Source organism: Fringilla coelebs (genome assembly GCF_963513975.1).
Source record: "Fringilla coelebs genome assembly, chromosome: 1".
In the NCBI taxonomy this organism is placed as follows: Eukaryota; Metazoa; Chordata; class Aves; order Passeriformes; family Fringillidae; genus Fringilla; species Fringilla coelebs.
The window spans coordinates 123,443,809-123,460,454 of NC_140028.1; the positions used below are offsets into that span (position 1 = coordinate 123,443,809).

General features: G+C 34.8%; 1 protein-coding gene across 2 annotated transcripts in view; it reads left to right on the forward strand.

Annotated features, from left to right (window-relative positions):
- Positions 1 to 12,526, forward strand: part of SNX13 (sorting nexin 13) — a 65,522-nt gene extending 52,996 nt beyond the window's left edge. For both annotated transcript variants that reach the window (XM_084204152.1, XM_084204153.1), the window contains exons 19-26: positions 691 to 798; positions 1,532 to 1,642; positions 2,942 to 3,103; positions 4,306 to 4,377; positions 5,242 to 5,387; positions 7,161 to 7,229; positions 8,371 to 8,483; positions 8,966 to 12,526. In XM_084204152.1, coding sequence (XP_084060278.1) covers positions 691 to 798; positions 1,532 to 1,642; positions 2,942 to 3,103; positions 4,306 to 4,377; positions 5,242 to 5,387; positions 7,161 to 7,229; positions 8,371 to 8,483; positions 8,966 to 9,213 — 1,029 coding nt within the window. In that variant the 3' untranslated portion in view covers positions 9,214 to 12,526. The remainder of the gene's footprint in view (positions 1 to 690; positions 799 to 1,531; positions 1,643 to 2,941; positions 3,104 to 4,305; positions 4,378 to 5,241; positions 5,388 to 7,160; positions 7,230 to 8,370; positions 8,484 to 8,965) is intronic.
- Positions 12,527 to 16,646: the final 4,120 nt, after the last annotated feature.

Genomic DNA, 16,646 nt, shown 5'->3' on the forward strand with positions numbered 1-16,646 from the left:
TTTATTCTTGTCACTTCTTAATTTTTTGTGCATTTTACCAAATATATTCAGCCTTATTAAGTGTTAGGGCCTCTTCTTTCCCTTCTTCCCTGGGGCTGCCATTCTTCCTGCAAAATTAGATCAGAGTACATGTCAACCATGTACAGTGTCAATCACTGTCATTACCTGGAGAAAAGGCACAGATCATGACATATAGAGCAAGTTGTGATACCCTGTGTGTAACTGGGTGCTGCCATCTCTCCAGGGAGAAAAACTTAATTATTTCCTTGATAGCTTGATAAGGATAGGAAAGGAGAGAGATTTTAGAAAGATCTCCAAGTTCTCTTGAAAATCTTTACTCTTTATGTAGTCTTATAATTGTAGTAACTTCATTCCAAACAATAATAATGCTAAATTTTGAGCCTAAGCTTTTTGCACACTCTATTGGTTTGTATTTCAAAAGTGTACTTCAAAAGAGAGTTTCACAAGAAATTAAATTTTACCCTTGATAGTCTCCTGGGAATTTTCATGCATTTTTTATTGACAGCGCACCTCTCTCTTTGGCTTCTCCAAGAATTCTGAGTTCCAGACATGATGCAGAATTCTTTTTGTCAGGTGTTAGATGATATATAAGAATAGGTGAATAGAATGTCCTTCTATGAAGACTTGAAATTCTTGAAAACAGAAAAAAAATCTTCTCTTTTTTTCTAGTTTGAAAACCTTGCAAATATACTAAAACTTCCTGGCAAAAAAACATTTAACAATATGGACAGAGAGTTTTTGGAAAAAAGGAAGAAGGATTTAAATGCTTATTTGCAGGTAAGCTGTTATTGGTTTTTTTTTAGCTCTGTGCTTGGAATTATTTTTTCAGAGATAGCTTGTCTTTCTGTTTTTTTTTCTTTTGTAAAAAAAAACCAAAACAACCTGTGTTGTAGTTGGTACACAAAACTAAATAATATACAATAGGAACTTGATACTGTCTCATCAGTTTGCATTTTCTTTGGTGTTCTGGTTTATTCTCAGCCAGTTCTGTCACAGCTGTTCTGAGCTGATGAAGTTCTAGGTATGTTGGTTTTGAGCTTTATGCCATTGACCTCCTGCTGACATGTTTGTGTGACTTTCTCTCGTGCTGCTGCATAAGGATTTCTGTGGCACCCACTCCAGCAGTGTAGCAAATCACACAGTTCCTCTGTTCAGATAAGGCCTGTATCAGCCCAAACAAAAAAATTCAGTTGTCTTCCATCATAGGCACTTTCTGGTCATTTAGCACTAAAATTTGTTGACCAAGTCAGTGAACATGTTAACAGTAAATAATAAAGATGAGTAAAACACTGTAAAATGACTGTTTGATGATATTTTTCTATGAGATGCTATAATTACCATAGTGGTTAAAATTATGGTAATTACTAGGAAGCCCATTGTTTCCATCTTGAGACTACTTTAATGTTGAAATAAAATTTAGGAATGAAAAAATACATTGCTACATGTGATGTCTTTGATTGTCTCTTGTTCATTATGTATTAAAATAACTTTTAAAAATTCTTTTACTCAGCTCTTATTAAATCCTGAGATGATGAAAGCTTCTCCAGCTTTAGCCCATTATGTGTATGACTTCCTGGAGAATAAAGCCTACAGCAAAGGGAAGGGAGATTTTGCACGGAAGGTAAGAATGTTTTGTACAGTCAAGGGAACTTTAGAGCATTCTTTCATGCAATGATTGCATTAAACAGGCACGTTGAACTTATATTAAAGAGCTATACAGCACTTGGAAAACATCTTGCAAATGAGTTGCTTTAAAACTTTCAGTGGCCTATCTGAGGGCATACAGAACCAAAAAATTGCCATTTTTATAATAGGTAAATCTATTTGTATGACAGGAAAATAAATTTGACACAGTAATTTGCGCTGAGACTTCTCTACTAGTCTAAAAGTGTGTTGTTGCAAATTGCTTTCTGTCAGACATCTGTAATTTTTTTTTGAGGTCTTATTCCTTCTGATTTCTTTTTTTCCAGTTCTTTACTCTGTATTTGCTGCTATTACCATGCTTTCCACTCTTCAGCCCAAAACACGATACTCATTTCCCTTCAAAAGCACCTGTTATGTATTTAGGTGTAACCATCCAGAGTCATTGTACAAATTAGAGCTCTGGACTCTACATCCTTTTTGTTAAGGCACCAGAACTGTCTTCAGACAAGTGGCTCTTTGTTCAGTTGACCAGTTTGTGTGAGCATCTGCTTTGCAATGTAGCCATTTCTAGAGCTTAAGCAATTTAGATATAAAAAGCATCTGCAACAATATTGTCACCTCAAGTTACTGTCCTGCCTATATTCCTTAAATAATTAACAGCGAAGTAGTTAAATATTTATCAAGGTTTCTATAATAACACTAAGATGTGTTTTCCAGCTTACAAGATTCTTTATAAGCATAAGTTTTTAAAAGGGCATCCCTCTGGTATTTGTGCTTCTGTTTGGACTGAATTCAAAGTATATGCTGAAAGAAAAATTGTAACAGTTTCTGTGAATCTACTTCATGTTTTTAATTATACTTGCCATGATATATACTATTCCAGTGCGGTTTAGAAGAAGCATATTGCAAAGATGAAGAGTTGAAAGCAGAATTGAAACATCTGGAGGTAGAAAGCTTGGAAGGGAAAAATGATATTGAATGGAAAAGAAAAGGAAAATAAATTTAAGCTAAGAAAAGCCAAGGGATGGGAAATGAAAATGACTCAGGAAAACATCTGTTGAAAGATATGAATAGCTGCAGTAGGGTTGTAACAAATGAGAAATATAAATGGAAGTAAAATTGAAGCTATATACTGCATTCTGTAATGAAGTTAAGTAATTTGAGTTGTAAGAACAACTATTATGTTATTGTTCTCTGTGCCATGTTCCTCATAGTTTATTAATATGCTGGTGTCCTCATAGATGATACAATTCTGGTTAAACATCTTCCCCTTCAGATGGACACGTTTGTAAATCCACTGCGTAACTCTATGAGAAATGTATCAAATGCAGTCAAGTCTATCCCTGACAGCCTGGCAGAGGGAATGACTAAAATGTCAGACAACATGGGTAAAATGTCAGAGAGATTGGGACAAGACATAAAGCAATCATTTTTCAAGGTAAGAAAATACTGGTGGTTAATACATACTAGTAAATTACCATAAGAGTCACTATTGGCTCACTGAAACTAATGTTATATAGAAGTCAAGTCATTAAACAGAAGACCAATCTGTTTTGTACCTGCTCCTTTTAATAAGGTTCAGTAGTGATTTTACTGCAAAAAGGGAGGTCTTTGCAATTAAGTAACATGTTTTAAGATGGCATCTATAGACTGTTACAGTTCTCCACTTAATTCAGTGAAGTAACTTGAGAAGTACATGAGATTCATGGCTTATTTTTTAACAAACCATTCTCAATCTGCTAATTTCCTGCATCTGCTGTTTTTGTTAGGGGGGAAAAAAAATACATTTTGAAACTTAGAATAAGGAGATAGCCTCTTTTCTGCTTATTCCTTGGTGAATTCTGGTTTACATTAAATTTATTTTTCTGTCTTTCCTGCCGTCTTCCCTCATCTCTTACATTCATAAAATATAATACTTTACAGGTGAGGAATGAGGAATTTCATGATATGCAATTTGGAAGTCCTGTGAAAACAGTTATGTTCAGAACATGTTCATCTTCCCTTTGTTTCTCTGGTCTTCCTCTTTGTGTGTGTAGCTGTAAGGTCTGTGGTCAGGGGTTGTTCCTTTTTGTGCTATATATGGCAGATGTAGAACAGCAGCTGAGATGGGTGAATTAATCCTTAAATCATGAAAGGGAATAATAAATTGGGGCCTGGGGAGATATGTGAGGTTTCTTAATTGCAGGGCAAAATGACTGTCTCTGGACTTGATCATTGCTAGTAACTTCCCTGGTGTGTGACTAGCAGTATAGTTGCAGCTGTACTCGCTGAGAAGCCCATGACTAGGCAGGAGTTAAGATAAGGAAGAAATATCAAAAGAAATATCACTCTCTTATAAGAGTTTTCAGGTATTTTTCAGATGAAGCACTAGGCGTTTGATAAATTAGATGTGAATTGTCTTAAAGATATTGATGATTTTGGTAGCTATACAGAAATTTATACAAACTTGATTTTTGGTTTGGGAAGGTGAAAGAGCTGCTGTGTATTTATCTGCAGCTGTGTATATATTAGTTTGCAGTTACTTTTGACCAAATATTGTTGGTTTATATTTTCATAATCAAATTGCTTATGCATTTTTTTCTGATTTGTTCATACTCAAAAGTATTTTTTCTTTCATTAACATAGCCTTTTTTATTGTAGGTGCCACCTCTGATGCAGAAAACCTATTCAGATCCTGACCATTGCCGTGTTGCAGCACCAATTGATGACAATGTGAGTCTGATGTTTGTCCTTTCAAAGCTGACACCTCTAAAACCAAACAAATGAGTTACTTATTCTGCATTAAGTTACACTTCTTTTCTGACACTATACCAGGCACTTCAAAACACTTCTAAGCTTTTTAAAAAGAAATTTGCATACCTCCTTTTAAAATTAACATTTTTGCTAGCACTGGGATGGTTTGCACAACATTGGAATAACTGTAAATAGTGCATGTATTACTGTTTCTGTGTTTTATGGCTGGAGGTTTCTTTTTTTTTTTGGCGTTTTTCTCTTCTCCCCCCAACATGTTTTTTGTCAGCCAATCTGTGTAGCATAATCTACTGAAAAAGTAAAATTATGATCCTTTTCTTAATCTTCAAGAATAAAAGCACAGGATAGTCATGCAGGTTACAATGATGTCTAAATAAAAAGCAGTTCATTGCAGTGAAAGTTCACTGTTTTTAGCATCCATAAGAAAATGGTGCCCAAGAAAATCTCCTTCCTGAGTTTTTGTGTAAGGCAGCTGGAAGCACAGCAACCAGGAAGAGATCAGGGCTGAGGTCTATCCTTAGGACATATTTACATGCATTAATTTTATTCAACTTCTGTAATATCTGTTGACTTTTGAAATAGCTGCTTCTTGTCATATTTTAAAAATTCAGTGTATCTGGTTTTATGTTTAATTTTCAGTCCTTCTTTGCTGCTAATGATGTCATAGAAGGTTTAGTGAAGATTTTATATTACAGTAAAATACAGAGTAAAGTGTTTGTCATTGTGCTTATACTGAAGTGTTTGACAGATACAGTAGCTTCTAAAACTGTAGATTTCTTGAACTGAAATAAAAGTTTGCTGTTTATTATTTTACTTGGTGATCAGGTGGATGACAATATTCCGCTGAGAGTAATGCTCCTACTTATGGATGAAGTCTTTGATTTAAAGGAGAGAAATCAGTGGTTAAGAAGAAATATAAAAAATCTGCTTCAGCAACTTATTAGAGCAACATATGGTGACACAATTAATAGGTACTGCTTTTCTTATATAGAGCAATCATGTGAGTGACGCTGTATACTATCTATCTATACATCCTTCTTGGTAATACTAAATTATTGTGCTTTAAATCTGCATGCATTCCTCCTTGGAGAAAATCGTAAACTGAGTGCAAATGTGGTGTAAAATGGAGATAAACACAAAACATTATTGAAAGAAAAATTCCAGTAACTCTTACATGCCAGACAACTTACAAAAAAGGTTTCACATGCAAGAGTTCACGTTTCTGTGAATGTAACTTAATATTTATGCTTTTTGCCCTGTTTTACCACTATGCCTTTTTAAAATAATATTATTTATTACTTTCTGCACTATTTCTACTTACATCTCTTTCATGCCACAAATTATACACTGGCACTTTCAAATTATGTGAACTATACTGAGTTGCTGTTAAGTTTTTGCTCTCAGACTTAAAAGATGGAAGTGGTAAAGAAAAAGGACTCCTGTGGGGTCTGCTTTGGCCGCTCCATGTTCTTTGTACTTCACATGTACACTTATTCATGCAAATGCAAAGCCAGTTAATAGTGCTAATTAAGTAATATTTCTTGCCCTCAGCTGAGAAATACGGAGTTTCCAGGCTTGCCTTCTAATAATTTTTCTGAAATGTGAGCAAATATAAACAACAAAAAATTCTAGATACACATTTAGAACTGCATTGTTACTTTAGATTTAGTACCGCGAATCAAAATTTTAATTTCTAGATGGTGAGAAATAGCTTCCTATTCAGTTTTTTCAGGTCATTCCTCATTATGTCATTTCTTTTTACCCTTCACAATTATATTTGTGGTGTTTTCATCATCACCGTTAAACATACAGACTTGTGGTAGCAATACTGAGGTAACTATGTGGTAAAATAGCACAGGGTTTTTCTCAAGTAATTCCTTATGGCCACTTGAAAACTGTCTTGAGAACTGTACTTCCAAGAACATGCTGCCCTGTTGAACAACTCTGAATGCTTTCTGCTGTTTTCAGATTGTAGTGTAAGCAACAGTTTCTGCACAAGCTGCTGCTTCCTTATTGCAGAGATGGCTCTAGTGTAGTAGTAGTTTCCTTCTGCATTTAGAGCCATTTCAGATACCTATGGCTTCCTCTGGTCAACAGTCATACCTTGTCCTGGCAAGTTCTTGGGATTTAATAGCATTCTGCAGAAAAATCATCCTTTTCTCTTTCTTAGAAAACAAAATTCAAATTGTGTTTAGGCAAACAGTCCTGGGATTGTGGTGATACACAGATGCATGTATAATTTCTGTAAGCATCCTAGATTTGGGTATAGAGCTGTGTGTATGGGTTGGTGAATGAAGGCCTGATGAATTATTAGTCTGTATTTCCTGTTAAGGATTGTGAAGTAACTGTACACATTGCAGCAAGTATTTTGAGATTCTGAGTAGGTCCTTTGCTTACAGAAGCAGAACCTGAGAGTACTCCATGCAGAATGTGGAGTGCTCTACAAGAAAACCAGTTATCTGATGCTGATGGGAGATGCAACAGCAGCTTTGCAGCCAACATCATTATCATATATTTACACAAAAAGAAAAGAAGTTTTCGCTTTAGGGAGTGATCAGTGAGCTTAGATTTCTATATTGAGAATCAGTGTTTGCCTTTCTATTGTGCAGTATTATAGAACCTACTTACAGAGTTGGAGAAAGTTAAAATTATACTTTGTTTTCCCTAGAATGCTCATTAAAATACTTCACTTATGGGTTGTCTACTTTAAAAATTAAACAAGAGACTTGTTGCTTTGGTTTTAGAAAAATAGTTGATCACGTCGATTGGATGACATCTCCCGAGCAAGTAGCAGATGCAGTGAAACGCTTCAGGTATGTCTTTTATCACAGATGTTAGATACAAAGCACTTACCAATTGGTGTCTAATATCTATATGTCTTCCTTCTCCTCTTACATGAGGAAATTATTATTCTCCAGAATACAGTTGGATCATACACTGCTTTTTACACATGTCAAGTGAGAGAAAGCAGTTGTCACATGGAAAAGACATTTCTTAAAAACTGTTTTTAAGTTTTCTCCTCTACCTTAAAAACCTATTTGTCAACCAGTCTAGAAGAGCTAGGGTACAGGTATACTTAGAAATTTCATAATTTATCACTGTAGTGATGTAATGTTTGCCTTGATGGAGGCATGTACGTGCCTTGCTTTTAAAGGCAAACAATTAGTGCTAAAAGTGCCCTATCTCTGAGATAGTGTTTCACTTTGGATAGATACAATGGAACTGAAGTCTGAATTTGAAGCTATCCTAAAAGTTTTAATGGCTTCTACATTGGTGTTGAGAAAGTGTTACACACTTTTTTTCTTTCCGTATAATTTGGGGGGTTTTTTGTAGGGATGAAAGTCAGAGTAGGGTAATGTGTTCTCCAAAGGGTCATACTTTACAAGTGTACTGTTATTCTTTGATTAAACTGTAAGAATGCGTATTTTTTACTCAGGAAAAAAAAAAATCGTCTTTCACTGAGGCAGAATAGCTTATTAGAGGCATGTCTTTTGCATTGGACTTTTTACTACACTGAAACTATTTCTTCTCAGCTTTAGCTTGTTGAAAGCCTAACTGCTAGTGTCAAAATTTTGTTGAAGCAATTAATAGACCTCGAGTCTCAGTAGCAATAAAGCCTGGTAAAAGCAAGGCTTAGGTCTGTTTTATGTAAAAACTGTGTGGTTTTTGAATGGTTTTGATTTGCATTGTTTTATTAAAATTCCATTTCTTCTGATTCCTATACTAAAAAAGTATATGGTAGCTACTGATAGGTTGAGTATTGTACTACTTGCTTTTGATTTCTTCATATTCTTCATCATTCTTTTTTTTTCTCTTCTGATATTTGAAGTGTGTATTAGGTTGTGTGCAAATTACTTTCTTGTATTTATTTTATGAGATAGCCTTGAGAGATTTAAAAGAGCTTTTCACTTGATAAAATGTTAATGTATTTTGACAGATTTGCTTTTGTTACAGAGACGCTTTTTGGCCCAACGGCATTCTAGCAGAAACTGTTCCACGAAGGGACAAAGCTATTAGAATGAGAACAAGAGTGGCAGGGAAAACCAAATTGCTGGAGGTAATGCCAGGTGAGTGAGTCTGGGATTAGAGCCAAATAATCCATACCATATATTGTTACTGAAATTAATATCAATATTCTTGTTGATTGTTTTAAGTACAGTAAAGACCCCTTGATATATGAACTGTATTTAAATAAAAAGGTTTCTAATTATTAAAGCATTGGACATTTTCACGTGTACTGTCAGTAATTCTCTTAGAGCTGCCCCAGTATTAAGTTTCTAGAGGATTAAGTTGTGCCTGAAATGGGTATATTCCAAACCAGTACGATTTCTTGCAAATAGGGTTTCCACATGTATAGGGCAAGAGTGAAATAATTTTCAAAAATGCTCTCTTCTTTAAGAGAACTTTTAGTTTAGTCATGTTGGGCAGAGGCACTGTTACCTCAAATTCCAGGCTGCATGATTTGAAAGACTTAATAGTCAGTTTAAGTTTGTTGTTAACATGGAAGTAGAATTTAGCTTAAACTTCTGTGTGACTTCTGTTTTTGTAGATGAACTGAAGCACATCATAGGCGCTGAGACTACGCGGAAAGGCATTCTTCGGGTCTTCGAAATGTTCCAACACAGTCAGCTGAATAAGAGAATGGTGTATGTGTTTCTGGAGAGATTCCTAGAAACCTTATTTCCACAAAATAAGTTCCCTGAGCTGTTCCACAAACTGCATTCAAGGTCAAAGCAAATGCAGAGATATAAGCAGAGACTACACTCTACTCAAGCGCCTTCCTTACAGAAAAGGTGACACTTCAAATCCATTAAGCTGGTGTTTGTTTGTCCAGGATTAATTACTTGGGCAGATTCTCTGGGGCTTCAAACTCACATGCCGTCATTTCTGCACCAGTCTTCTAGTGTCACATATTAGATTATTAATGCATCCGTAAGACCTGTGGATCTTCTCATCTTCACTTGTAGTTCAGCCACGACCAGAATGGTTTGTGTGTCTTAAATGATTTGGTGCGTCTTCATGCAACATTGGGAAGAAAACTGGCCCAGTATATCAGAATGCTGATCCCTTCCGTTCCTGAGTCGATGTTTTGCCAGCAATGCAAAGTGCCAGACTGTTCAAGTAAAGCACAACTATGGTGATACAACTGAAGCCAAGGGTGTTTTGGCACCGGGAGATAGTGCAATGTGTGAGAGTCAGGTGGAATTGTTCGGCGTTACAAGTGTTGAGGCTCTATAGGGCTACCTTAACATTCCTGTAAAGGCTGAATTAACCAGGAAAGCAGTCTGTGGAATAGCAGGTTGGTAGGAGCAGGGAGAAATAGCTATAGCCCCATCATAAAAGTACATGTATTGAATAAAAGTGGAGGTAAGGTGGCTTTTATGCCACATTTGCATCACCTTTCTTATTTTGAAAATTAAACTAACCTTATATCTAATGGGAGTTTTAGTAAAAGCAGAGGTGCAGTAGAAACAAACCCATTATTCTGTAGCGTTTAAAGGCCATATGCTGCTCTTACAGCACCTGGCATACATTTTGCATGTAACTTCAGTGGAGAAGGAGCATCATATTTATGTTCAATTGGTCTATTGGAACATAAGTCAAGTTGGTAGTTGTAGAAGGAAAGGAATATATGTTTCAAAGAGGATAGATATTGTGTTAGAAGATGAGGAAGTTGCACTAAGACACAGTTTACACACAACTCCCCACTAAAATCTGGAGCATTTTTGGGATGTGAAAGAACTATGTCCTACTTAATTGAAAGATTCCTTACCTTTTAGTGTGTAAGCCTCATATGGAAAAATGTTAGAATTACTTGGTTCCTCACAGGTAAAAGATTTCATTAGTCATATGCAAACACTTGGAAATTTCTGAATGCATCTCAGTGTATATATGAAAATAAAAAGGAAATAAATTGACAATATTTTTTTAAATAATTTTTTTATTTTTTGCATAGTGTAAAATTTTAATAAAAATTTGACATCAAGGCCCCACATCCATCTGTTTAGTTTAATGGAAGAAGTTCTGTCCAATTAAAAATACAGTAACATTTGAATAATCCTGTTTGGCCACAGCATATCTCAGTTTGTGTTTTCTTTTTCATAGTCCCCAACTGTTTGAGCACTATCTTGAGTGAATAGAAGGTAATCTGTTAGAGTCCCTTTTTTTTCTGAACACTAAACACAGGGTAAAATACAGTAATGGATCAAGGATCCCAAGGATCCTTGTTGTAATTTGTGTCTTAATGGGAGCAAATGGTCCTTTTATGCAAGAGAGAAACATAGACCTTTGATGAAAGCGTTCTGAGACAAGATAGAAGGCTCTCAAAGGACCTCGTTAAATTGACTGACACTTCTATATAGATATTTTTTCTCATGGACTCTATTAATGAAATGTAGCCTTTTATCATACTACTTAATGATGATCATATTGTACTGTTAACATTCTCATACAGTATGCATGGGCTCAAGTGCACTTGTTTTTTTCTTTATTGCAGAACTAAATGCTGTAAATTAAATCCCTTTCTTTTCTAATCCCTAGGAAGATAACTTGGTAGATATAGAAGAACCCCTCTCCCTTCCTCTCTGCAGGTTCTGTGGAAGTGTGATGGTTAAATGCTTTTGAATTTAACAAAATTCTTGAGTTCTGTGTGAAGTAATCAACATAGCCAGCTCCTATTGTTTACATGCCTGTATCTTCCTCTGTCAGGGTGCTCATGCATAACTGATATCTGACTGATGAAAGATCATTCAGCAGTTGTTCTTGGTGATACAGTAAATATCTCATTAATCTTACCAAATCTAATTTATGTCTTTTAAGTCACTGAATTTTGTTAAGCAGTATGAAAGTGGGAAATTCAAATACTGTTTTGTCTAATCTGTGGAACCTTTTATCTATCTGTAGGTACCATGAAAAATTTCAACGGGATAGTGATAATATACAAATTTGGCTTTTTTTTATTTTTTAGTTATCTGGTACATTTCTGTACAAAAATAAAATAATATCTCTAGGAATGTGAACTAAACATAATACACCATACTTATTAGTCATTTTACTTAATGAATTTATTACATATACCTATACACACATTTATATACGCATGTGTGCATACGTATATATGTATTGAAGTTTTGTCTTCTGTATTTAATTACAGAATGTAGCTTCCTAATTCAGTGGTGCCTGTTGGCTGGCAAGAACCATCAGAAATGAGCACTTTTTGTGAAAGCGAGTTTGTATGTTTCTTTCTTTAAAAGGTTTTCCTGTCGACAATTTGAAGTAGCCACGCTGTCAACCCATGCAGCCTATCATCCTAGGAAGTCTCCAAAACTGAATGTTAATATACAGCACTTAAGTGTCTGGGTGTATCTTCTGGCCTTTAGGTGCTGTGACTGGCCGCTGAAAATTGTGCCACTGTCAACAAATGCACTTGTTTTAGCCTTAATTATTTTTAAGAGAAAATAAGCAATTGAATTTTTCATTTGATTCATCCTCAAGCTTGTGCTGCTGGTGTTTGCTAGAACTAAACAGTTAATTTTAAGTGCTACCAGAATGTGTACCAAAATGAAACTATATAAATTCCACAATCTAAATTTTAATTTTGTGCAATATTTTCATTTAATGCATGTGTATTTGAATAGCTGTAAAATAAATGAATTTTTAATGTTCTGAAGTCTAGGTTAAAAATGTCTTCTCAGGTGAACAATTCTGCATTCTGTTGTTACTTTAGTTTATTTAAGGACTTGTTTTAAAAGTCTTACCTGTTACTCCTTTGTTAATTCCTTTGTTCTCAGTGATCCTTGCTCTCCTGAGCAAAGCTCATGTATTACAAGGGAAGAATCTGAAGAACACATCTCATAAACTCATAGAGCTGTTATAAATTACTTGTGCATATCATTGTACAGTAAGTGTCAGCTGTGTGCCTAATTGTTCTATTGATGCTTTTCCCCTCCCCTTCCCCTCCTCTCGTTTCTGTAACAAAGAATGGACATGAAATGGACTGCCATGGTCACTTCTACTGAATGGCAGAGGACTCTGAATTTTTTTTGGAGTTTGCATTTATGTTCTGTCCAATAGAAAGCTAAAAAATTACACTAATAAAGTATTAACAGGATTAGTATGGGTCTCCATTTATTTTTCAAATAACTTTCTCATAGCAGGTACGAAGGGTTGCTGAAGATAAAACTATTACTGTTTAAATAAAACAACCATTCTTTGAAGTTTTTTTAATGTTTTATAAACTGGGTTTGCTTCTAACAAAATAATCTCTACATTCATTTTTGACCAGTGTTTGCAGAGAATCCTGCATTTTAAAAAGAAGCAGAAACAGTGGGATTGTATGATGTAAGAGGGGTTTATATTGCAGTTTTTTTAAATCATCGGCTCTTTCCCCCCGGGTTTATTTTTGCAGCAGCTGGGTCTACCATGGGATCACAATTGTTACCCTTGATCTGTTTATTCCAGCTGCTTCACATTCATCAAAAAGATGTCCTGAGCTAGAGAGATGTTCGTTCATTGACCCTTGAGTAAAGTGTTTACCACTTTTGCTGCAGGATACAGGCGCATACCAGGAATTTTCTTAGCTGATTGGAAGTTCTTATTTGTTGAACCTGTTATCCTAGGGTGATTTCATTGCAAAAATACACTTCATAAAATACACTTATTTTTTAAAAACATCTTAAAATTATCTACCCTTTGCTAACTGAGAGTTATATGTGTCTGTGGCTTATTTAAATCTTCAATCTATCAGATTATTTAATTTTGCTTTTGATGTCTTATGTAGTGTGATTGCTAAAGTTTTTTTGGAGTTCAGTAGTCAGAATCAATTTTCCTTAACATGACTACAAATTCCATAATTTGCAATTCTTCCCTTGGAAGAAGGGAAATTATGTCAAGAAAACAATTAGTCCAGTTCTGTTATGTATTCCAAAAGAAACTAAGCTTTAGTAAACACTTGAAACATGTAAACCACTTCAGAGTGTGCCCCTCCTCAAAATATGTTTGACTACTTTTGTATTCAGATGTCTCAAATAACTGTTTCCCAGTTATTTGAGATATTTGCCATGTCTCTGAATTACTATGGCATGTTGGGCTTGGGGTAATCTGCATGGGTCAGTTAAATAATTTGATACCTGGTTCAGCAAGTGCTAACTGGAATTCTCATTTGGCACATTAGAATTGGACTAGTCTGCAAATTAATTCTTAGGTTGGGTTTAAGTAGAGAACAAGATTATATTGAATTTGTTGGCAGTCAAGACATACTAAATGAAAATAAAGAATGTAGATTGCAAAAATTGTATTTTTCTTTCTAACCATAACACCTTTAAACATGATTCTAAAGTAGTCTTTAGAGGGTTTTGTGCTGAATTTTCTCAGCTTGAGATCTGAAAACATGTTAATTCTGAACTAAATTGAGAGATAATGATAAAATTTTTCTGTTACCAACTTTTGGGAGTTTTAGGTAAGAGATTATAAAAATTATTTGAATTGGGAACATTCTTCTTCATTTGGAGCATGTGGAATATGGTTCTGCATGTTACCTGGTAATTCCATGCTCAGAATAGCCAGAACTTTCACTTCTTTTGTTCTTTTTCTTAAAATAGGCAGCCTGTATTAGGATAAATACAAAACTTCGCAGATTTCATCTCCCCTACAAGTTTGGTATTTTTTCAGTGTGACAGTGAAGTTGGAATTTGATTATCAATGGCAATGTTTTTGTTATGAAAAACTTCATACAGAGCATTCCCTTGTAGTCTCTAAAAAATTGGTTTCACACCTTACTCAATTTTGTGTTATTTATGTTGATTTAAAACACTGGCTTCCCATTAATCCCAAACATCTTTTCTGCAAAAAAACAAGACCTGCTTATGTCTAGTGTAAAAACACAGGTACCTGGGGGAAAAAAGGGGATAGGACCTCCATGAAGTGTCCTTCTGTCTTGTATCAGTGCAAAAGTGAAACTGGGATGTCATGCATTTGGAAATTCACCAGTTTTGCTGACTTTGTACAGTGCCATGAAAAGAAAACATGGACTCGTGGTTCTCCTGTGGATCTCAAGGAAAAGTATTTTAGTTTTCTTCTTATTGCATGTGGGTTCTAAGTGTTGCTGAGGCTAGTGGTGAGTAGTTGTGGTAAGTGCCTCTGAATGGATTTGAGCCTCAGTGTTCTGCTCATGAGGGAAGTGCAGCCTGTAGAAATGTGTAGAGCTGACAGAGGTTCTGTAGAACCAACACATGGGGCTGTCAGCACTGAAAGAACTTGCTGAAGCGCCTGAATAATACTGAGTGATCCACACAGAAACATTTGTGCTATTCTACTTGCTATAAAATCCATCCTTTTTTACTTTCTGTCAATGGTATTGCTATTGCCAAGAATATTGTGGTCTCTAGAGGATGTGTCATCCTGAGCCTAAGGGGTGTACTAATGCTGGATAGAGGGCTCTTTGTGTAGGTGGACTCTTGGCTTAACAGTCATAATTCTTTTCTCCTAGTTTTCTGGACTACAGCCAAAAAGAATCCATAAGGAGCAGTAAGAATCAAATAAATTTTAAAAAATAATTACAATTAATTATTAAGAATAATAACTTACAATTATTTTAACTGGAAACTTTTAAAATTATTTATTCAATGCCAAGTCAAATGATCACTTAGCTAACTGAGGAAGATGTGGCTCTCATAGTGGATACTAACGCATTTCTTAGAAAACAAACAGCAAAATCTTGTACTCATGTAGCAACAGCATGTGAAGTACAATATTCTCAGTTAGTTAACTTGAGAGAGAATTGAATAATATGAAAAGAGAGCACTGCAGAAGAAAGATTGGTAGGTCAGAAATATCTCTCAACTACAGATTTATTTTGAAAACTTAAATAAAACTTCTATTGACATCCTATTCCAATACTTTAAGCTTTTACACTGTTAATACAAATTAGACAGTAATTTATTGAAATTTGCAGCATAATTGTTTTTTTTGTACATCTCTAATATTGTGTGCATTTGTGCTTCTGAGACTTGCGCATTTTGTATTGAGCATTTCACATCAGAAAAATGCTAGTACACCTGCAATACTTGTTTTCTTTCCCATTGGTTGCTTGTAGGTTTTATCACAGATGAAGGGAAGCATTCTCCAAATGAACTGCCTAGTCTTTGCAAACTGCTTTGGTAGATCACATCAAAATTAGTTCAATTTTCTCAGCTAGAAGATACTTCTCTTTTGTTAAAAGGCAAAAAAGACTTAAGTACCACCACTAGGCATTGCCAGAGATAGTGTTTGTTTCTTCTGATTATTTTTATCACTCAGCAAATCTCATGTTCTTTCTTACAAGGAAACCTAAATCAAGGAAGTCTAATGCATGTACTAAAACATGTAGCTTTAGGTTATATATATGTACATAAGTGTATGTTGTGTGTTGCAAAGTAAAAAACTAAGTACCACCCTCCTGACCGTTTTGGGGGAACTGAGCAGTTTTATAATCAAATATGGGGAAATGAAAAATGATGCTTTTTATTTTATTCAAATATAAAATATGCCAATCTTAATGCCTTTTTTTGGTATGATTCATTAATTACTGTATGAGCAATTTTTTGACCAATGCTTTTGCCTTCTACATGGCGGCCATTCTTCTAAGTTAAATAAGAGAGAAACCACAGTTAGGACTTCTGTTTCTGTGCCTATTTTTTATGGGCCTGGAATAATTTCATTTAAATGAATCTTCTCTCTCCTATTAACAATTCCACATGTAAGCTAAATTCCATTCTTTACAGCCTGCTGAATCTTTTAGGTAATTTCAATTTACAAGTCCTAATCAAAAAAATTGTGCAAGGATAATTACCTGAGACTTTCCATACTTCCACAGTGTATTACCCTAACACATCAAGTTAAAAATATTCTTCTCTTGATTTTTAAATTTAATTATGTTTGAAGTAAACCAGACAATTCTAGTATTGTTTGCACTCAGTAGGTTTTACATCAACAATGGTTTACTCAGTGTAGGAATAAGTTTGAAAGGTTGTTTTTTGTTAAACAAATGTGACCTCACAAAAAATGTAAAATATTTCCAAATACAATTAAACCTGCTAAAACACTTTAAAAAAAATTTGCTCTTTTTCAACTCTATAGTCAAAAATAACCATTTTTGTTGTTGTTGCTGTTCCTCAAGTTGTTTTGTTGTAAAATACAGGCACAGGATAGTATGTTTCTAAAAGCAGATGTATTTTGAAGGAGATTGCACAGTG